This window comes from Leucopleurus acutus, assembly GCF_964270905.1.
Source record: "Leucopleurus acutus genome assembly, chromosome: 9".
NCBI lineage: Eukaryota > Metazoa > Chordata > Mammalia > Artiodactyla > Delphinidae > Leucopleurus > Leucopleurus acutus.
In genome coordinates, this window is record NC_139144.1 from 95663012 (window position 1) to 95687657 (window position 24646).

General features: G+C 35.5%; 1 protein-coding gene across 2 annotated transcripts in view; it reads right to left on the bottom strand.

The window, feature by feature from the left end:
- Nucleotides 1-24646, bottom strand: part of BRAF (B-Raf proto-oncogene, serine/threonine kinase) — a 159188-nt gene that overhangs the window by 3897 nt on the left and 130645 nt on the right. Inside the window, exons 14-18 of one of the 2 annotated variants that reach the window (XM_082846985.1) lie at nucleotides 22705-22751; nucleotides 21786-21904; nucleotides 17884-18015; nucleotides 11509-11643; nucleotides 7892-8045 (exon numbers count right to left, since the gene is read on the bottom strand). In XM_082846985.1, the coding sequence (XP_082703111.1) occupies nucleotides 7892-8045; nucleotides 11509-11643; nucleotides 17884-18015; nucleotides 21786-21904; nucleotides 22705-22751 (587 nt within the window). Of the gene's footprint in view, nucleotides 1-2594; nucleotides 8046-11508; nucleotides 11644-17883; nucleotides 18016-21785; nucleotides 21905-22704; nucleotides 22752-24646 lie in introns of those variants that run through there. The other variant, XM_082846984.1, reaches the window with a different exon arrangement.

Here is a 24646-nt window from a genome sequence, read left to right on the forward strand (position 1 = left end):
GAGGATTATTTCCCATTTTACTGGGACAATCTTTTACAAGTCCATGGAATTTTCAACAGGCCTTCCTCTGAATATAGGTAACGTAGCAAGAAATCATCTAATGACAGTAAGCTTTAATAGGCTGAAAAATAGCGGGGCAATTTACAGTTTGAAAACTTTAAATAATTTCTAATTCCCTGATTTATTTTATAGGTCCTGTCTAATTTCTTTCAGGTCCTTCACTACATAGCTTGGTTGGGCTAGGTACGTTTGATTTACATTCCTAAATCTTGATAAGAGGCCAGATTCATGATAAGGGGGGTATTTGCCATTAATACATCCAGAGTCACTTTCTTTGCTACTACTGTGATTTATACCACACTTCAGTAAAGGTCAAGGGAAGTTATGACTAGGTTATATTCCCCATTTATAAAGATAAGGAACAAGGTTCTTAATACCACAGCAGTTCTTTCTATAAAAACAACTGATGTCAGGCTTTTCACATCCTCCCTCAGTCCCAATACACCTAAAATTGCTCTATTCTCTGCCTGGGGGACTCGGCTGCCAAAGTTAACCAACCTTTTGAAGACCAGGCTTGGGAAAAAAGGAAGGAGGAGAATGAATGGAGACACCACCATTTTTATTTGAGGTTGCATATGCTAGATCAAAGACTAGAAAGAAAATGTAGGATGTAGTGCAGGAGTTAGTTGGAAGAAACAATGAGATATTAGTAAAGATGTTAGTGTGGATCCAGCAAGTACCATTAATTTAAAAATTATAAATATTTGTCATTATGCTAAGACTCCCCATATATTTAGGTAGAGAAAAGGATAATGATCTTTCTTTAAAAGTTGTTTATATAACAAAAATACAATTTTCCAGGATATATAATTCTAGTGGGAAGTATTATTTTATTCCAATTCAATTAAATCTGAAAATTATTTTGTTTTTAATAAAAATATAATAGAAGAAATTCAGAAATTAAAACTTGTACCTTACATTTAAATTATATAAATGTCTCACATTCAAAACTGTTATCAAGCAGTTTTGTAGGCTTTTAATTAGATACAGGCATTTTGTGCCCTGGACAAAGTAGCCACATAAGTAATTGGTGACTGGAAGAGCTTAGGAGGAAGATATCAATTGTATTTTCCTGAGAACTTGCTACATCGTGGAGAAAAAAAATCCCCAAACACTCGTCTTCATTGCTGGACCCAATGGGAAAAGAAGGCAATGTGCGCCAGAGCTTCCAGTCTGCCCGCCAGGCAGAGCCTGAGTGAGCGAGGAAACAAAGGCCAGAGACCCAGCAGGTCAGGAAAAAGATGCAGCATTCCCTTTTCCTCTACACCAAAACCTACCTCCTCATCTCTCACCCTCCATTTAAATAAAATAGCTTCATTTTGGTAAAAATTTTTCAAGGACTGAACATGCACCATACAGGAAGGGCATGCTGCATTTTTGTTCCATCCCTCAGAAATTAACCAGTGGTGGCTAGGGGAAAGAGCTCCACAACAAAATCCCAGAACAGGAAAGAGAACGAGGCTTGGTGATTGCAACTGCCCCATCAGATGATCAGCCACATATTGATCTGGTGGTTAGAAGGGCAAAGTTGACTGGCAGACTTTCCAGAGCAAATCTCCCAAGCTGTAGCAGCAGTTTCTTTCCATCATGCCTGACCATCAAAAGGTCAGAACTCAGGGTCTCCTCTTTCTTCCTGGGAGTGGGCAGACTTGTATGCACGTGGTATTTGTGTTGAAGAAGAAACACTGGCAGCAGAGAATTCTAGTTCCTAAAACATTCTTCCCTCTTTTGTTGGATGGGAAATTCCATTCTGTTCCACACCAGCTTATGCATTGAAAATTTTTATCTTTAAAAAGAGTTAAGGAACAGAACTGTGTTTTGATGTTAACAAATTGTACGAACACAAGACTTAAATAAGAGTAGATGCTGTCATGATGGTGTGGCTACTTGAAGGCTGCAAATTCTCCTGTAGAGGGAGGACAAGAGCTAATTTTAAAAAAGTTATCTCAAATAACCTAGAGACACAGAAAAGCCTCATGGAAACCTCACTGAAAGGTGACTAGCTATATGTTACAAATCTAGCAACGACATCACTAATTTAAAAGCAAAAAAGGCTGTAACCATGAAAGATGACAACTTATATAGGATATTAAGTCTGTAGATAATTTCCCAGTTGGGTTTTACATGCTATGATTCTAATCAAGCTGAAACAGTTCCAATGAACAAAACTTCTCAGTAACTGACGGTAAAACAGTAAGGCTGATTTGTAGAACACTTTCCACCTAAATTATCAACTCATTTTCATTATTATAATGCCACTATTAGGAAGGAAGAAGCAGGAATTATTCTCATTTTGTAAAAGATAAAATTCACAGGTCAAATGATCTGTCCACATCACACATTTGAATGAAGGAAAGAAAGTTCAGACCTCTCCCATTTGTAGTTCATTTCACCTTTTAAACTACCAAAAAATTACTTATAGGCACATGTCAATGAACATTATTCTCAGCATAAAAATGTTTTTAACCACAAAGACCCTCTGAGGTACTACACTCTTTTAGCTTACTGAGTTTGGGGGCTTCATGACATTATTTTTCACCTACTATTTTGTCCACAGCTTCTACTTCAAACTAGGGTTCCTCTTATTAAATACACCACAGTTAATTTCTGGGGGTTGGTTGATAACTGACAGCTATCAGAATTTAGTGAGCCTTAACATCATTTTTCTGTAACATAGCTTCTGATGAGGATCCAAGCAATCACTTATATGAATACACTGTTTAATCGAGGAATAATCTATGTTTTCTGATTGCTGTTTGATTTCAACTGGTGTACTAGAGAACACTGGCATGTTCCAACAAACAATGGATTGCTAACGACTGGCTGACTGAACCCTCAGATTGTATGCTGATAATATTAGCAACTACTCGAGTGTCTATTATAGTATACCAGATGCCTCACTCAACACTATACACATTTGCATCTGATCCTCATAATAACTCTATGAAGCAGGTACTATTACTTCTCTTTAATTTATAGAGGAGCAAGCTGGGATTTTAAGTAACTTGCCAGAAATCTCACAGCCAGAAAATGGCAGAGTTGGAATGTAAAGCCAGGTGCTGACTCCAAAGTCCAAGGTCTTAACAATTAACAGACCCCCTAAATGATTTTCAATAATTAATAATTTGCTTTCCTGTTCTGAATACAACTACTAATTGGACTGCAGACAGCGATACTATCTCTTTCCATCTAAGGATTCCTTTCAACAATTAACCAAGGTATTTTGAGTCAAAAGATCAAGGAAGGGTAAAACATTTATTACCCTTCATATTTAAAGTTAAAAGAACTGGGGAAATTGGCACTGATTGGAAGAAAAAAAAGTCAAATTAATAAGACCCTGGAGAGTAAAACATTTAGAGCATAATCACAGGAGGCTATTATGTTAACAGAGACTCTAGAAATACATAAACATCCTTATTACCTTTGCTTATGGTTGCTATTTTTTCAGAAGTATTTTAATACATTTCTTAAAAGCAATTTTTGACAGTTTTTATGAGTAGTCACTGTATCTAACAGAACCTAAAACTCCTTAAAGGAAGCCAATGTGAAAACAGGATTTGCTTAACAGAAATCTTTATAAAAAATGGCTAGAATTCATCTATTAAGTGAGAAAATATCAGAAAATGATAAACTCTAAGCCCAAATCTTATATACCATGTTAAAAATAACTTAAAAAAATCTTCAGATGTTTCCTACTCATTATTACAATTAGACACTCCATTTCATTTAACAGTGTTCTCTACAAACTTAAATATTAGCCTTAAAAATACAAACACACAAAACAACCCCCCAAAGCACAAAATCTTGCCAACAAACTTCAAATCAAATACCAATAAAGCAAACACTAAAGATCTCGCTACCAGAGTCTACTGCTTCTAATGGAATGTGGTTCTTTTCATAATCAGACTTCAGGTCCAGGGGGGTAAAAAAAAGAAAAAAAGGACTCATAGTTTAGAGATCAATAAAATAAAACTCCTTCTACATATGTCCCTGAAATCACAGAAAATTTAAGGAAAAGACAGGGTAACAGGAGATGAATCTGCTATTGGAAAAAAAAAATTTTTTTTTCTTGCTTATTCCTCCTTGCCTATCAGGAAATCTCTACTATCCCAACTCCTACCCTATTTTATTTGAGGTAAGAGCCAACTCTGCTTGTGTGAAGTTGTTTGAAGTGAAACATCTAGATATTCTGACTTTAAAATAATTTAATTATTAACCAAAAAATCAAGCAGAGGCCAAAATGAAACTTTTTAAATAACCTCCTTTTTGGCTGAGAATAACCTAAGCTCTATTTTCCATTTGACTTTATTAAGGAACGAGGCAAAGAACACTTGGGAAGATCCCAAGATTTCAGACACCTCAAATATCATGCTTTGTTAATTTGAAAGCTAAGGACTTGATTAACTAGTTTTAAGATATTACTAATCACCCTTAATTCTAGAATTAAATGTATTTCAGTGGCTGTTACACATATAATTTGATAAAGAATTCCTTAAAGATTAAATATGCTGTGAAAAATCTAACACGTTATTTTGTACGTAAATAAATCCCTGTCTTAGATGTAGGGGGGGCAGTCATTTGAAACTAGAATAAGTCCCATTCTTTTTCTGTGGTGACCTTTCAGGCAGTTTCTAAAGGATGAGGAACATTCTGCCAGAGACACACTGGACTTCTTAAAATTCTTAGAGAAATGATCACAGGAGAGATGAAATATTTAGTAAAAGAAAAAGTACCATAGAAATGTTCAGTAATTCTCAAATAAGACTATAACTGACCAAACGTTTTAGTCATGAAATACTCTTTTCATAACACTTAAAAAAAAAAAGGCAGATCATTTCCTTAAATTGAGTGTGATCTACTTGAGAGAAAGGCCATTTAATAAGCAAGTGTGTTAAATAGTCACTATTTTAGAGAGAATGACTTTAACTACTGGTTTAGTATTTAAATGGTTGGTACAATCCTGTAATATCCGAAAACAAACAAACCTGAAGTATTTGAGTTATGCTGTGATCCCTAAACTACTTAAAACCAAGAAGACAAACCTCATTCCTCATCACTGACTGGTAAAACTTTTAAAATGTAAAACAAATTTTATAAAATGGTTGCCTTCTGAAGAAGGATATCAACTTTAATGAAAATATCTGAGGCTTCAGGTTTTAGGAAAGAAGCCGTCAGCTGCAAGATAATGAATGTCCTTCTGTTTCAATTCCTTAGTCAAAAAGATTAACTCTACATATGGTTAGGAAAATAATGTTTTTCTTATTTGGAGAATACATCTAAAACTCAGTATCAAACAAACAGCAACAACAGAAAGGGAAACTACCATGTATCATTCTAATGCTTTCTACTTCTCCAGATCCATGTTATTTATATATTTCACCTGCTCTATTTTTAATGTTCTCCCAATAACATTTCCAGTGGGCCCAATTTGGAAAGAAGAGAATTACTATGCAGTCCTTTGAAGGCATGTTCAAATGTCAATGGGATGGTATTATGCAGTGGTCCCCAACCTTTTTGGCACCAGGGACCGGTTTCGTGGAAGACAATTTTTCCACGGATGGGGTCGGGGGAATGGTTTCAGGATGATTCAAGCACATTACATTTATTGTGCACTTTATTTCTATTATTATTACATTGTAATATATAATGAAATAATTATACAATTCACCATAATGCTGACAGGAGGTGGAGCTCAGGTGGTAATGTGAGCGATGGGAAGCAGCTGTAAATACAGATGAAGCTTCGCTCCATTGCCTGCCACTCACCTCCTGCTGTGTGGCCCAGGGATTGGGGACCCCTGGTATAATGAGTTTTCTGAGCAGCTCTAAGAGTTTAGCAAATGCCCTCTGGCAAAGGAGACTGGTAAACAAAGGAAGGAAAAGTGTCAAATGCAGATGTGGGGAGCTGGGTAGTATTTAGTGTGGGTAGTGTTGGGGGGAAAAAAAGAGAGTGAACAAAGAAAGGAAGATAAAAGTGAAGAAAGTATGCTGAGGAATTATGAAAGAGCTCTGTTAATAAAAAGATCCTTTGACTCTTGTGCCTCAAAATGCCCAAACCTTTGAGCATTCCACAGACCAAGTCAATTTGTAAAAACTTTGTTAGCTACATGCTTGCTATTCAATTTGTGAATAAATAAAACCCAATCTAATAGTTACTAATAATCACATCTTTAGCATCACTGGAAGATTTAGAAATCACACACTTTGATGTTTCTGAATAAGTCACATTCTTTTATGACTTTCTTATTCTCATTTTTTAAAATACAATAAACGTTCTTTTTCACTACTCTTCCTACATTCAAAGTCATGAATTGATTTCTAAAAACATGAATGGCATTATTTATCTTAAGATACCCAAATGGGGGGGCACAAGGTATGCCAAACTTATCACTGAGTGGTTTCCCTGGATGAAATCTAACTTGTTCAAATAAAGAAAATATTTCAAAAATTTATTTGTGATACTTACAAGACTAAATTATCACTAAGGTCCTCCCGATTTTCTTCTTTATTGGCTTCCAAGAAGGATGGCATTTATGCAAATGCCATCTGTGTGCCCCTGAATAACCCTGGAACTGTCAGTTATATTTAATATCATCACAACTCCAAACTGAGTAAATGAAGATGTATTTAAGAGGCTGGCTTTGGTCCCTAGGCTGACTCTGAAGTAGAGACGGTGATTTCTTTGATGACAGCAATGCTGCTTCTTTCACTTTTGATTCCCGGTAAGATTCTGGTTCACAGTAAGAATATACTGACTGCCACATTACAGTTATTTTCTACATAAGAAAGTGTAAGCATTAGAAAGCGCTAAACGTACTACACACACACACACACACACACACACACACACACACACCGTGGAATAAAAAAACAATTCATACATTCATAATAAGGAGGACAGAGACACACGGATAAGTCATTGCTAATATGCATCATGAGAGGTGAGTATAACCTAAAATAATAATAATTTTTAAAAAATCCATTACCTGGTTGTTTGGCAACCACAGTTATCTAAAAGAAGAACAAAACAAACCTACAAGTTCTCACAGAATTCTGTGGAACTTTTTGGAAGGAAGAGGAGGCAATGCATTTGTAAGGAAATTCGACTTCTGCATTGTGTAAGACATCCTTAATATATAAAGAAATATTAACTAAAAATCCAAAGTTAAACCATGTTACTCATGTCAAACATGCCACTCAGCAATATCTCTGGTTACCTGTACCCATAATTTATACTGCTCTAAGGGAATAAAGGACAACTATATTTTCCAAACTGTATTAACAAAAAGAAATAGTTATAAGAAAAAATATTAAGAATAAAAATAAGCTTATTCAATTTTAGTGACTCCTAATTAGACCTGTTCAGTTTACCTTCACTAACACAGACTAACCTACTGTCAGCTTCCCACCTGCCATCACACACACAGGTGCAGCGTTGTTCTTGGAGCCCCTGATGGACGCAGGACAGCTAACAGCAAAAGGTGAGTGAGGAAAGTTTAACTGAAGTTTAACAATTAGAATAATCAAGTAAACAAAAGAAACTTGGAACGGGAAGTAAAACCTCTGGAAAAGGTACTGTGAATTTTCAGCAATGTCTGAGAACTTCAAAAACCCTTCAATGGTGAAACTCTAATGCTAAGTATGGATTTTAGATTGGCAAAACAATTATATCCAGTCTTTAAAAACATACATGTTCTTTTGTTCACCTTAAAAAAAAAGAATATCCTATTCAATTTAACAAATATGTAAGCAAACATATGTTCACTTTCCTTTGTCCCTACCGTCCTACACTCTGTCACTCATTTAGTTTGTTAAAGGGACAGGAAACGCACCATATCCCCCTGCTTGGATGGGTGTTTTTGGAGAAGCACAAGCATACAGACTAAAATCCTCTGTTTGGAAGCCAGCCCGATTCAAAGAGGGTTCGGATGCACTGCGGTGAATTTTTGGCAATGAGCGGGCCAGCAGCTCAATAGAGGCGAGAATCTAAAAAAAGAAAAAAAGAAAGAATGATGAAAATCTAGGTGGTGTTAATCTTTAAGAGCCCCATCATACTCTACAAGAAAGCATATGAAATCTTATAATACATTGTTTTCACTATTATCTCAAATGCCTGGAAAATACTAAAGAAACTGATACTTTTCCTTAAAAAGAAGAGAAAATTACCAAACTATTACAGCTTTACTCTCTATAAACTGAATGGGAAAAGTAACCCATAGTTAGCTTTTCTTTACATTTTATAATTTTAGATCATTTGCCAGCCTTGAAACAGTAAATAAAAAAAAATTTAAAATCAATTATATACCTATTTCTCACAGACCACAAGTCCCTTTTGGGAAGAAGATGGAGCATAAATAACGAAAGCACTGTATAACTTCATAAACAGAACCATTAGAGCAACTTATTCTTTAAAGAAATTTAGTAATGGGAAATGTCTTACACACACATAATTAAAAACAGGGCCCCAATGACCCAGAATGCCAGCACCACAGGAGTGAGAAGTGACAGATGAATACCCATAAGTGAAAGAAAAGATAGGAAAACTCTACAAGTAGACACCAATGCACAAAATGTAGAAATACAGCACATTTTTAAGTTACAAAGAAACAGGTTATGACTCTTGAAGGCATACAGTATGATAATGCATGAAACATACATATAAAAGGCTTGGCACAATGCCTGGCATATAGTAAGTACTCAATAAAACTTTAGCAGCCATTATTACTACTACTATGATTATCTACTATATAGTAGTATTATACACATTATATACTACTATTATTATTTTTCTCAGCTACCAAATATTTTTTTGAAGTTAAACTGTAATCTGTAGAATGATTAGTATAAGAAGGCAAAGAAGCAATGTTACAAAATTTTTAAAATTATAAGCATAACACACAAATAAAAATTCAAATAATACAGGAAAGTATGAATGCTACCTTCCAGGGGTAACCACTGTTAAAGAGTCTATACTTTCTTCTGGACCTTTCCTATGCATAAACATACACGTATGAAAACAGAGCCCATCCCCTCCCTCACCACCATTTAAAGTGGTATCACAGTACACATTTTTCTGCATTGCTTTCTTTTTCCCTCACTGACATCCAAGCCATCTACAGAGAGATACCTTGATCTTTATGTCTTTAATTTTTCCAGTTACAGTTAACAGTCTTTATCTGGATACCTGTGGGGGCAGATTCTGTAGCATATAGCATAGATTTTCAGGAGTGGAATTACCAGAGCAAAAGGTGTATGTATTTTAAGTTTATGGAGTCTACCAAGTCCTTTCAAAAAAGGTCAAACCAATTTACATTCTTACCAACATTCCTTCCTTACTTCCCAACATTGTACCCAATGCCGGATACTGTCAGTCTCAGAGACAAAATCAAAATGTATTTCACAATTGTGACTTTGCATTTTACTGATTATCACTGATGTTATTATTCCTAACATCCTGTGCTTAAGTTCATTCCGCACTTGTACTTCTGTGAATCACCAGTGCATATTCTTTGTTGATTTTCCTTTGATTACCTTTTACTTATGGATTTGTAGGAGTCCTCTGTATAGCATAAACACTCTTAATTATACATGCTACAATTATTTTTCTCAGTGTTTTCCTTTCAATATTATTTTTACTATATAGAAATTTCAAAATGTTTAATGTAGTCATACCTGCTAACCTCTTCCTTTATAACTTCTGGATTCTGCCTCTTGCTTAGGAGAGCCTTTCCTACCTTAAGGTTATAAAAATGATTTGTTATTTTATAGTTTTGTTTTTTACATATAAACCTTTAGCCATCTGAAATTTATGTTTGTGTATGGTGTGAAGAGACATCCTGTAATGAAAATTTAAAAATAATACTTAAAAGGGGCAGCTTTTAATAATCTGGAATACTCATATATGTATTTCATTTTCTGATACCATGAAAAGAATAAAATATTACTTATATTAAGAAATATGACCATTTTGTCCCTTTTAATACCATTTGAAAAGTGAGCCTAAGGATATAATCTGCATTATTAATGTACATCAACACGTTTAATAGGAAACCCTAGCACCTGGAATGTGAAAAGAGAACAGGGTGCAGAGTCCTGCTCACAATGGCCAACAATACCGGTCGTTTACTTTGATGGTCTTAAACCAGTGGTTTTCTGGGTTTAAAAAAACCCAACTCTTCCTCAAAGGAATAGTAACGTAGAATTCCAATATGTAAAACATATAACTACCTATGCAGCCATTCAGCCTCCCCTCCCTGCTCTGGGACAAGCCCCTGAGAGACTTGTTAAAAGCAAAAATTCTATCTTTAATTCTTTAGATAGGGATAAAAGATTCACACATTCGTGTAACACTGACTTCTAAGAAACTGAGCTAGGACTGATAGCATTCACAAAGGACCACATGGTAGCTGAGTTAGGGGAGTCAGCACTTCCCACCTGAAAACTGTACTGACTCATTGGGACAGATTTATACAGCGCTATCATGATTTTTCTAGGCATTATAAAACACGGAATTTATATTACAATATCTACTACAGCTAAACTTTCTAAGACTGTTCAGGTACTTAGTTCCAGTTCATGAGGCTTATGAAAGATTATTAAATTGAGGGCTTTAGCCTTCCAACTTGAAAAGATAAAAAACAATGGAAAGTTTCCAAGAATCAGAGAACGGCAGACAGTACCAACAGTTGCCTTCTCTTTTTGTCCCAGGTAAAAATGCCCCTCAAAAAAACCTAACATTAAAGGGATGCTTGCAACCTGTTTAATTTTACCATCAAGAAGAATAAAAGTAGCAGTGTACAAAGTGTAGTCTGTAGAGAAACTATTTTTGTACTAGCACTAAGATATTATTTGCCTTTTTTACTTTCATTATTTTACAAGTGTAAGTGGAGTTTTCAGAGGCTATATAATGTAAGATATTGCAACATAATGAATGCAAAGCAGAGAATCCAGCTATCTTCTTTTTGCAGAGATTTGCGAAAAGTCTAAAACAATGCCACTTTTTTCTAAATTTTTTTGTTTGGGAAAATATAATTATTTTTCATAAAACATTTAACATGTAATGGTTTTATTATGTTTAAATAAATCTATAAATAAATAATTTTAAAAAGTATTAATTTCTAAAATGGGAATTACTACTTACACAAACAGAAGGTCTTTGGGGTTCTTCAATAATTTTTAAGTGTAGAAAACAGTTCTGAGACCAAAAAGTTTGAGAACTGCTAGACGAAAGCAAAATCTTTCTGAATATTTTGTATTGGGATCCTAAGTTTTTAGGTGTACCACTGTTCAACCTTTATAAAATCACCTTTATGTGTTTACTTATCTGGAGTCTGCACATAATCACATGGAATCCAAATCTGTAAAATACAAACTGTGCTCTAAAAAGTGCTTAAAAATCTGCATCAGAATATTAGTCTGTCCTTCTAGGTAGCATAAAGCTTTTTCTTACTTGGGGAAAGAGTGGTCTCTCATCTCTTTTCTTTTTTAGGCACTCTGCCATTAATCTCTTCATGGCTTTTGGACAGTTACTCCGTACCTTACTGAGATCTGGAGATAGATATCCTCGTCCCACCATAAAAATTATCTGGGGAGGAAAAAAAAGGCAAATCATATAACCTTGTAGATAAGTTGAAAAATATATAAACATTGAAAATTCAACAAGCTGTGCACTTATGACATGTACTTTCCTGTATGTACGTTACACTTCAATAGAAAGTTAAAAAACACAATGCTACTAGTATTCTGATTCCTATATACCATAGACTGTGGGGAATCAATACTTAATGTGCTGCAAGGCGAAATCTTCATGACCCCTGGACTACTGCAAAGGTCTCCTAACTGCTCCGCATGCTTCCAGTCTCTCCTTATCCAATCCATTTTCCCACTTATAGTAATCATTCTGAAACACAGATCGGGCCTCTTCTACTCAACCAAAATAGTTAACCTTTTTAACAGTTGTTTTGGCATCTGAATTTTAAATTCTTTTGTTGAGGAAACTCTAATGGGGCATTTAGTTATATAAGTCTGAGAACCAGACCCTCCTCCAGAGGGAAGGTAAAGCTACTGGGAACTAAAATCTTATGTTTAATAAAGTAAAAAGCCTTGTCTTCCCTGGGTACAGAGATTTATAATTTTTCTGATTTCTTACATTTCTAATTTTCTGACTTGTGGTTCTTTTGAAAGTGGGCAGAGACAGATGTTAACAGTCTTAGGTGTCACGGAAGAGAGAGGGGTTTTGATCTTACAGGGAATAGGTTCAATAGGGACAGACTAGAGGCTAAGGTGGAGAGAGCCAGTCAGAGATCCCAGGTTATAAGGTAGAACTGATAAATTTTAGGAACAGTCAAGTCTGATATGCTATTTTATGTTATTTCTTGTTTGGTGCTGTAATAACCCTTATTTAACTATAAGATGATTTGCCCAAGCACCACTAAAGTGAAGGTGTAAAGTTTAACCTCCTTTCCATCTCCTCTGTCACAACTGCCCTTCTCCCACTTCACAAAAGGCACACCTTTTACCTACATGGAATTTAACTACCATACACACTGCGTCAGTGTGTAACACTGCTGAGGGTACCAAAGGGACGCTTCCAAATATTGGTCTAACTGGACTCTAATGAATGGGTAGCAAATCCCTTTGCAAGACAGTTGGTTTCCAATTCTTTGCTTTCAGCAAAATTAACTGAATTGTCAGCTGATTGTTAAAATAATTTTAAATGACAAGTTATTATATAATTTTTGGTATGCTATAGAAATGAGTTCAAATAAGCAGTGATATGGTTACGGTAAAGAACTAATCTTGCCCAAAGAGAGGGCTGGCCTTTGCCTTTGGCTCCTGGGAGGTAATCCCTAAGCCCTTGGAATGTCCTGCCTGTTACCAGTGCCTTTGTTTATCTGGGAGTCTAAGGTCATGTCAGATAGTCTATGCTATCAATGTGATTCTACAGAGGGGGCTTTAAGTTATATGGTATCAGCTTGACCTCTGTAGAGGCTAAAAACTAAGGTCAACAACAGAGGTGGTCAATTGTTATCTACGTGACTGAGGCCCAACAATAACTCAAGGCTCCAGTGAATTTCCCTGGCTGGCAACACTTCCTGCACATTGTCACGCATGACTGCCAGGAGAACTGAGTGCTGGCCACAATTCCACGGGAAGAGGACAACTGGAAGTTCCCTATGTGAAACTCTCCTGAATTCTGCCCTATGTGCCTCTTCCCTTGGCTGATTTTAATCTGTATCCTTTTGCTTTAATAAACCATAACGTGAGTATTAACAACTTTCAGTGAGTTCTATAAGACTTAATGAATTACTGAACCTGAAGGTGGTCTGCTGAACTTGGCATGTGGTTATAACAAAACTCCTGACTTTCCCATATTCTTATTTATTTGAACAATATTCCTCAGCACATACTTCTTTAAAAATAAAACTAGAAGGACTGACGCTAAGTCCCAGCTTATTCTAGCAAAGGTCATATTTTTCACAAATAAATGACTGAAAAGAAAACAAAAGCCCCATGTTGCTCATTAAGAAACACATTTCCAATAAAATTTTACCTGTTTCTTTATATCAAAACTCATGTTATTTTCATCAGTTATATATTTAATAATTATTAATAGCATAATTTGGAATTTAAAAAGTTAACAGCCTAAAGTCACTGGGAAAAACTTTTTTAGTTCTCAATTTAAGCACATTTTTTTGTTGCAGAGATACAATTTGAATGAGCAATAAAAGGGTTTAGAGCACACAAATATGTTACATTAGGGAAAAAATTCTGTGGAGGAAGTAGGATACAAATAATTTAGAGACAAAAAAAGAGCCATGTAAAATTCCAAAAACTAATGAAGAGGTTTTTTATTTTTATTTATTTATTTTGCGGTACGCGGGCCTCCCACTGCCGCGGCCTCTTCCGCCGCGGAGCACAGGCTCCGGACGCGCAGGCCCAGCGGCCATGGCTCACAGGGCCCAGCCGCTCCGCGGCACGCATGATCCTCCCGGACCGGGGCACGAACCCGCGTCCCCTGCATCGGCAGGTGGACTCCCAACCACTGCGCCACCAGGGAAGCCCGAGGTTTTTTATTTTTTAAACAAGTGATGATGGTAAGAATCAAATCAGTATGACGTTTAGATTTTATTTGGTACATTTAAAAAGAATGATATAATGCTTTTTTTTTTTTTGAAACGTCAATATAATACACTGGAAGTTACATTCTTTGCAACTATTTAAGCTTAAAGGAAAGGTCTTTCCTGGATGTAATTCATGGATAGAAAGTTCAAGTGGCACTTAACTACAAAATCAATAGCTCAGTTTGAAATTCTGGGACTGGTTATTTTCATTCTCCATCTACAGCTGCACTCCTGGTATCCCTACCCCTTCATTCACTCCTCTGTGTTATTGGAGCACAGGTCTGCTCATCCTCAACATCACCCCCTGCACTGCCTCAACAGAACTGAGAGCACAGCCTGTGTTTTATTCACCTTTGCATCCTTCTATATCTCACAGCTTTTGCATACAGTAGATATCAAAATTTTTTATTAAAATAAAATAATTTGCATGTTGATAAGACACTGGTACTTATTATCATTTTCTGTCTCCTTGAGATCTTGTGCTTAGAACCCAGCCACCATACTGTGAGAAAGTCCAAGGTTCCTGTGAAAAAGTCATCACAGAAAGACCCATGTCGAGAAGAATTGAGGCCCCTGGCCCTTGGCCAAGACTAAGCTTCCAGCTGACGGCTAACTGGTCACATACCTTCTCAGGTATGTGATCAAGCCATTTTGGAAGTAGATCCTTTAATACCCAGTGAATCTACCACAGCCAATAATACCATATGAAAGAGATAAACCTTCCACACTGAGAGAAGCTCAAATTGCAGATTTACAATTTGTCTAAGCCACTATGTTTTAGGTGGTTTGCTATAGCAATGATAACTGGAATTCACGTGAAATAATAAATGTTACGCTATTTTCTTCTAAGATGACACAGCACGTCTGCTCCAATAAAAAAAAAAAGCCAATATACCTAGCTTAACTGAGCACATTATTAATCCCAATTTAGTAAAGAAGCTGCACTGAAAGAGAGCAAAACAGAATGATAAAGGGGGGAAAAAATGACAAAGCAATTTCTCAGACTTTCGGCACTAGGGTAAGTGAAGTAAAAAGGCATGCTACTCTGCAAAGTAACATAGGGATGGTCATCCCTCAAGGAGCTAAGAAACCTGTTTTAGGAAAGAACTCAATCTTTGTAACTGTTAAGGAATTCTTTAGTTCATTCTCTTATTTTTAATAATTGAAAAAAAAAAGATACCTAGAGAGGTACAGTGGCCAGGTCATGCAGGTCATGAGTCCAAGGTCGGCCATTACATCACACTGCTTTACCAGAGTCCTGCCTTGAATTTACAGGCAAAACCTGCCACCTCAGACTATGGGGGGGTGAGAGTGTAGGGGCATGGGTCATTACCATATTATATGGTAATGAAGCAGCTGTCCCATCTCCCATGGAAAAAAAAGAATATTCCTAGATTTTCAAATAGAAGTCCAATCTGAGAGCCATGGAGATCAAAGTATGAGAGAAAGAAAAATCAAATCAAGGAGATGGATGGAACAGTACCTGGGGGTTACTTCACTGAGGATGACTAGAGTTACTGATTCAAAAGAGGGAGTTCCATGGAAAGCGCCACTTGAAGAAAGCAGACTAGAAGGTAATGAAGTAGAATGGGGATGATGGGAAGAGTATATAATCCTTTCATATCCTTTTTCTTCATCAAATACTTGGTTTCAGACTGGCATATTCCAGAAGGCTCTAACTATACTCCCAGAAAGAATTAACTAGTAAAGGCCTTACCCTTCTGTTGGTCACTCACTTACTTCTCTCATGGAGAGTAAGCCCTTGCCACATCATTTATTATACTCCCATGGAGGACAAAGCACCTAAAATGCCAAGAAGTGGATGAGTGCAGAACTCTGGGACGCTTTTTCCATATTTTGGAGACACTACTACTTATTTCCATAATATAACTTTATTATTTCATTAAAATAAACTTATTTACTGACAAATGGATTTCATCCAGATCTTAGGTTCATAAATTTTTATTATTTGTAGTCTCTATGATAAATCAATTAAAACTAAACTAAAATTCCCTCGTAATTCCTCTAGAAGAACAGAATGCATAGGAAAATTAAACACGGCATGGGGTATTACGCTGTATGGTTGAGTTAATAAGACTGTAAAAGGCAGAGCACGTGAAGCTGCTAAATTAGAGACAATCTTGCTCTTCAGACTGCCATCGTCAAATCAATCATCTCAGTGATCTAGGATCTGTCACAAGTACACTAAGTGCAATGTTTCAATGTTTCTATGTTCTTTAGCTACTATCTTGGTCCGTCCTGAATCGAAGTTTCATGGAGGCTTAAAAGATCAGATCATCAGAAGCCAGGTCATAGATTCATTTTTAACACTTAAAGCTATAATCCAACACTCTAAAGCTATGAAAGTAGTTAGAAAGACCAAACAGCAATTTAAAAAATTAGTTTTATGCTGACTTATATAGAAAGGCAGTCATTTTTAAAATTCTCAAAATAGAGAATCAAGACCACTGTTGGGTAAGGGCCATATGGTGATTCAATAAGCATATGCAAAGTATATGACAACTTAGATTACTTCTCTGATATCACATGATAGTTATAAGTTCTTAGTGGGAAAGCTACTCAGTATCTTCAGAAAGCTTCAGTATCACCAAAAAGACTGAGAGTTGAACTGTTGACCGAAACACTACTAAATGAAGTAATATATTTATACATTAAAAATTATCATTTCATTAGGTTGGGAGGTTATGATCAAACACATAAAACACTCATGCTTTTGAAGATTCTTTACACTGGTGATTCTCAACTTTGGTATGTATCAGAAACAACTAGCAAACTTATTAAAAATGCAGATGCTTGGACCCACCCCACTGAATCAGAATCTACTCCAGCATCTCCATCTTTTAAACAAATTATCCAGGTGATTCACATGTACATCACAGTATAATGTATAAATATTATTTAATCACAGTTTATATGGTCAACTATTGTTTTCTATTATATTAACTGTAATTGCGGCAATCTCTCTCTCTACACACACACACATGCACTTTTAAAATGTTGAGGTATATGAGGTAATTTCAGTAAAGACAATTCATTTTCCTTGGCCAGTATTAAAAGACTAGGTGAATTTAATATGGCTGGGATCGAAAAGGCAAAGAGCTGCACGAGGCTATACTTTGGAAGGTAAGGAACAGAGAACAGAAACTTTTAGGAAGAGAGAAGTAAAAAATTCCCTCCTACTTGAATTCTCACCACAGAAAAATGAAAGCATGATGTAACAGTCCTTTCATTTACCTAGTTTTAAAAATTTAAGAAGTATGGAGAAATCTTAATAATTTTAAAAGGATTTGATATAAAGAAGTTCAGAGCTGAGGGCCTGGCTCAGAGAGCACAATCTGTGATAGAGTAAAAGGGATAAGCCCAGATGCTGTAGCAGCAGAGCTCATTCTTCTAACTGTGCCATGGTCAAGAGGCATGAGGTATAATCATTATTGCATCTCTAGTTTCTAGTCAGAAGATCAGGAGTTTCACTCCACTATAAGATTTAAGCATGATATTTCCAGGAAAGGCCTTACATGCTACTATTACTGCCAACAGTATACAAAAGGTTCTAAAACTGGTGACAAAGATCAAGAGATCTATCTTTCATGCTTACCCAGGATCCAATACCTCTTTTCTACAATGAGCTGGAGCCTTTCTACAAACAGTAAAATGAACCTCAAGAGATGGTAAATATTTACCTGGTCCCTGTTGTTGATGTTTGAATAAGGTAACTGTCCAGTCATCAATTCATACAGAACAATCCCAAATGCATATACATCTGACTGAAAGCTATATGGGTTTTTATCTTGCATTCTGATTACTTCTGGTGCCTGGTAGAACATAAAAAGAAAAATATTCTTGTTTATTCTTCACATCAACTGAATAAAGACTGAAAACCAAACTATTATAATTCCCAGAACAATGTTTTTATCATTAAATAACCCACGTAATATGTAATCAATTCTCTTACTTATGGCCAAAGAAATAAAACTGATTATGAAAGATAAATTTAAAAAAATGCTCTGTAAACTCTGAGAGAGGCAGTACTAGCTGAGATTCTATATACATTACTAAGATTTTATAATTTTATCAGCTGCCCTCTTTCTGTACAAAATACCATCACTGCCATTTGAATTTTTCCCATGACTTACCCTATCAAGAGTGAGTTCCTACCTTCCATTCCTGATTCAGGAAAGAAATACTAGACCTGTTGTTATGAGATGTTTGGAAGTAGCACAACCACTATGGTAATCACCTTAGAATTTAAGTTTTCCCATTGGTACAAATGATTCTCCTTATCTCAGGGCACCTTAGACAATAAAGGTAAAATTTCAAGACTGATAAACTCAAACTCCTTTCTTGCCTCCAAAAACGGTATAAATATGCTATGGATGCTTTATTAACAAAAGCAATAGACAGTAGGTAGATTTAGTAGAAGATGGTATAAAGAATCTTTTGGCTGCTGCTTCTTGGGCAAAGATACAGATCTAATCATATTTGTTACATTTTTACACATTTCAGTCACTGTATTCTACAGATAAGATTTCTTATTAGCTGTTTACATGAAATACAATAAACAGTTGATTAAATCTTAGCTTAAAGGAGTTCTTTCACCTTGCATCTTCTGTATTGTTTCATTTGGAAGAAATTAGAGAAACTGCAGGGTATTAAAAAAACTTTGTGAAAACATTAACTTGATACCAAAACCAGGACTAACTGCAAAAATGAAAGACCTGGGACAGGATTCTTGGTTATTGGTCAGGGTAAGGCAGGTCAGGCTATCTCTCAAGGCAGGCAGTAAGAGCATCCAGCCTCACCTGCAAAACAGACTCACCTGTGCAGCCTTTAACCTCTCAACATCCAGACTACATTCTAGCCCAATAATATACCATCAGAGTCTGGGGATGGGAACAGCTTCAATTGTGAGTTTTTATAGTTCCCCAGATGACTTTAATGTCCAACCAAGGTTGAGAACCACTGATGAAAGATGTGTGGGAGATCCAGATGAGAGTAAAGGATTGGGGGGGGGGGCATGCAGTGAAGAAGGTTTTATCTATTTGCTTTTGTCATATATTTTATTGATAACTGCTCTTGGTAGTACAGCGCAAAATAAACCACATACAACTGTGATGTAATGAACAAGCCAGAATATAAGAGGCTGGTTATGATACAGACATAATTTTCAAAGCCAGAACACAATTTCTGTGAGGGACAGTGTAAGAACTACCCTTTTAAAATTTAGTTTTATCTCAGTGTTGTTGGTAGATCGTTTGATGAAATGTCGTATGGGATCTATTTATAAGAAACGCATGATTTATCTTCAATTAATTTAGTAATTTGTAAAAATTTTCACAGAAGTTTCTTTCTTCTTTAAGATATAAATAAAGCAAGGTTGAGAATACTATTGTAAATAATTCAGCGAATTACATAACCTTTGGTTCTGAACAAACTCTTCTCTCCTAGTCTATGGAAATACCATATTTGTTTCTGAAGGCAATATCAACCCAAAAGGATTTTACTCAACAATTAAGTGTACTACTGACTAATCTCTTGTCTTAAAACGCAGCTTGATGGAATAAAGGATGAACCCATCTACCCAGGTATCAACAAAAAAGAAATTAAAAGAAAATATAAACCTTCATGTATAATAGTAGTCTATAAACTGTATAAACTAAGGTTTATGGAAAAGGACAAATCTGGAGACTTGACTGAGCCTAACTTTCCCTGCAGTAGTTAAAATAAACACACCTTTAAAACATGTAACCATTGTTTCTTTATAATTGTAGGTTTTGCAATTTCTCTCCCCCTTAGGATACACTGTTATCTTTGTTACAAGGTATATGCCTTAAAGGTATCTGAAATCCAGATTACAATTATTAATTAGCTTCCTGTTTATAATTATTTATTAAAACAAACATATTGAAGAAAAAAATATAGCTAACTCTAATTACTAAACCTGAGAAAATGCATTCAAAATCCACTAGTTCAACCCAATGTTAAAGATGGAGAGACTTGGAGGAGGTCAAGGAACGTGCAAGTTAAGAGTCAAACAGAGCACGAGAGTACAGACCTTCTGACTCCTAGTCCAATGCTGCCCCCTTCCCACCTTGCCACTCTAATGCCAGTTATTATTACAAGAAATCACGGCCAAATTTAACCCTAGGCGTATCTTGACTAATTCAGAATCCTACCTTGGAATTCTCTTTATGGAACTGCTACAGATAAGTTCAGGGAATTTAGGCCAATGTGGCTTTGAAAGCCCTTGCAGCTTTTCTATTTCCAGCAGGGTGTCCCAAAGTCTTACTGCAGATTCAGTTATTTAAAGCTTAAAACTGCACTAAGAGTTTTGGGACACCCTGTATTCAGCTTGGAGCAGATGTTCTCAAACTTTTTGGTCTCAGGACTCTTTTTCAGTCTTAAAAATTATGGACAACCCCAAGAAGCTTCTGTTTATGTGGATTATACCTGTGGATATTCATCATATTAAAACTTAACTGAGAAACTGTTAGAATATTTATTAATTTAAATAACAAAACAGTCATTAGATGTTAACATAGATCACCCATTTTTTTTTAATGAAAAGTAACTGTATTTTCAAAAACAAAGTTTAGTGAGAAGAATAGTACTGCAATTCTTTTTTTTTGCCACGCTGCGCGGCATGTGGGATCTTCATTCTCCGACCAGGGACTGATCCCGTATCCCCTGCAGTGGAAGCGTGGAGTCTTAACCACTGGACCACCAGGGAAGTCCCTGCAATTCTTTTTGACTGGTTTAACAGCAGCCAGCTAGAGTCACATATTTGCTTATGCATTCAATCTGCTCTGATGTGTTGAAGAATATGAAGAAAAATCTAGTTTCACACAGGATGACCTTGGGGACCTCTGACAGGGTCTTAAGGACCCTTCTGAGAACAGCTGGTTTAAGAAAATGATCCTATGCTGCCCTTTTCACAGCCTGCTGAAAGTAACTGCACAGAAGTTTTAGTTCCCTTCTCTTATAACTTATCTTTCTTATTTTCCGCAAAGCAGAAATAGGAATAAAGAAAGAAAGAAAGAGCTATGCAGGGCCCACAAAACTGACAGTGTTAAAAATCTACCTTTCATTTTTCTTTTTGTCTTTCCTTTCCCGGCTGCCCATAATTATACAGTTCTTTCTAGTCTAAAGAAAGTAACTTTCCAATTTAGGCTTAAATAAGATTGTGAAACAGTCTCTCTCTTAAAAGGAGTAATTCTTTTATTGAAACCTTAATAATGGCTGCAGATCACACCTGCTTAAATTGCATACTTTTTTTTTTGAAACCGGATACACAGAACATTCTGAACACAAAATATTTTAAAGAGACAATCTGAATAAAATTTAAACAGTGTTTATAAAATACACTTTTTGTTTGAAATATACTGAAACTGGTTTCATAATATTCTTTTTAAAGATAAAGAAAAAAGTTAAAATCTATTTATAAAGTAAGTTCAACATTGGTTTTTGTGAATACTGAGAACTATGAAAATACTATATAGTTGAAATCTTCAGTGACTTTCTAATAACTCAACAGCATCTCAGGGTCCAAAAATTTAATTAATGGAGAAATAGCCTCAATTCTTACCATCCACAAAATGGATCCAGACAACTGTTCAAATTGATGGGACCCACTCCATCGAGATTTCACTGTGGCTAGACCAAAATCACCTATTTTTACTGTGAGGTCTTCATGAAGAAAAATATCTGAGGTGTAGTAAGTAAAGGAAAATAACAGATCTCATTTTCCTATCAAAGCAACCATTATGAAAAATTTAGGTAAGAGATCTAATTTCTATAATTCTATATATTATGATATTCTTTAAAGAAGTATAGTACTTCATATTTCCTTTTAAAGTTAATAAATATGTTTTAAAAATAGTGTTATTTGGACTCTGTGACCTGCTTTTAAGATATTTGGTGCTTGAAATGTGGTAGGATGAGGTGAGATGTTTTCCTAAGTTTATGGGAGACATTGAAACTTTCCCATTAGATTTTAGTAATGTAGGCCCAAATATCTTTCTGGCACTGCTGGGAAAGCTGTAAAGGCTCTTCACTGGAATGAAGGAAGGCAACTGGCAGACAGGATCTTAATTTGGGCTTATGGAAGAAGAAACGTTACGTTTTTCTCACCTCATTGTTATATAATGTAGAGCCTTCAGTTACATCTCAACTACCACTGAGCAAGGTCAGAGCACTGAAAGAAACTAGTAGATAGCTACAAAACTATGCATCTTGTAGTGCTTATAGAACATAAACAAGCAAGCAAAGAGTCCTACTATCATAATGACTTGATAGGTTTTTTGGTAATGGTCAATTGTTCAAAAACCAAAAGCAGGTTGTAGTACCTTGTACTACTATACTCTTGTGTAAACCCATTTATTAATTCCCTTTACAGTGTATTATTGAACTTAGCATGAAAACTGTTTTTACATAATGTGAAGATAAAATGCAGGAGAAAAGGTCAGGATGTTTTCAAACTTCGCAGACAAATTCAAGAAGGATACTATTACTCTTGAGGTCTCTGTGGATGATTGACTTGGCGTGTAAGTAACTGAAAAACAAAACATCATTTTAACCTGAGTAGAGCTAAAGACTCTGGCCTCAGTATCTACAGAACACATTTAGGGGTATAAATAAAGATTTATTTAGAATCATGATACAACTGCAAACTGTACATAACCCCTTTAAATAAGAAATAGTAAAATAGACTGCAAGTGAACTAAGGATTTTAGGACCATATTACTATTATGGTACAACCAAAATCTTTTCTATTGAAAGACTTTGCTTTATCTTTTACTATTTACCAATACAAACCTTCCACTCCAGTCAAGCCTATTTATCCAGGTCCTTTAAGTATACCTTGGTATTTAATCCCACCTCTGTGACCAATGCTCCCCTCTCACACCAAATTAGCTTTCATTCTATTCTCTACTGAATCATACTTATCTTTAAGATTCAATATACATTATGACTCCTAAGTGAAGCTTTCCCAAGAGTCAACCACAAGTGATCTTTCTTTCCCCTGTTCAGTTATGTAGTAATTATTTTAACAGTTTGATTCATGTATTTTTTCACCTATGTTCATTTTCTATTTGGAATGTAAACTCCATTTGATAAAACTATTTTTAAAAGTAGAATTATATATTCTAAAAAGACCTTCTTAAAACTAGTGATGTGCTTACTTTCTAATGTAATGGACACAGTGAATCTATTTCAAAGTCAATGGTAAGTTTAAATCATCTGATACCCCTAAAAACTGTCTTAGTTGAATTGATTGAGGGAAAGAGCTGTGTCTAGTTTATTTCTGTTTATCCCCAGTGCCTAGTACAGTGCCTGGCACGTGGCAGGTATTCAATACATATCTGTTGAATCAACTACAATAAGATGCATATAATGTCCTAATCAAGGTTATTTTTCTTCATTTAATACTGGAAAGAACAGACATATGAGACTTCTGAAATCTAACAATGACTGTTAGGAAATAAATTTTGCCTTAAAGTAAAACCTTAAAATTCAAATGATATAATCAAAATTATGTAATGAACACTGTTAAAAATGAAAGATTTGCAAATAATTAAGTTTATTATTTATGCTTTCTCAATTAAATTTTAAACCTTCAATTAAATTTTCTCATCCAGAGATCAAGATCTCGAAATTTTTTCTCAGACCAAATTTTCATTTAAAATTACTTGTTTATACAAGTAACTCCTTCTCCTCCAATTACTCTTACATGATACTGTTTACTTCCTTCACAGCATTTATCACAATCTGAACTTATCTTGCTGTTATGATTTTTTAGGCCTAGCGTTTGATATACTACATCACACTGTCACTCTTCCATTGAAAAAAAGCATGATGTCATAGGTCTCATTTGCTTAAAAAGTTCTGCAGTGGCAAACAAAGGTAAAAAACAGATGGAGAAAAATGAGTCTCAATCAAAAGCTGTTCCAAGATGGGGAGACCTTATCCTCATTAGAAAGAAAAGGGGACAGGTGATGGTGCTGGCGGTGGAGCTCAGTGCTTCAGGCTGGTATTTAGTGCACAGATAAGGTGTTGGTCTTTGAAAAGACATTCTGTCTCCTTTGAAATTAAAAACAACAATAACAACAAAAAATGGATGGTATGCATGAGAATACGGAGGCATGATGAAGTTATAAGATGGGAAGATAAAGGTATTTCTTGATGGATAGTGTCAATCCTCTCAACAAATCTGATACAAAGAAATACAGCAAGAATAAGGTAGACAGAAATGTAACTAGAGGGCTGAAGACAGAAAATTTCTGGCCAGGAAAGTACTAGGTAATTAACAAGATATAAATATGATGGCTGAGCTAGTGATATAACCATAAACAGCATAAATCTATTATAGGCCAAAGTTGCATATAGCTGCAACTTGAAATAATACTACTTTATTCTTGTGTAATCCTCTATTGTTTAGAAATTGCT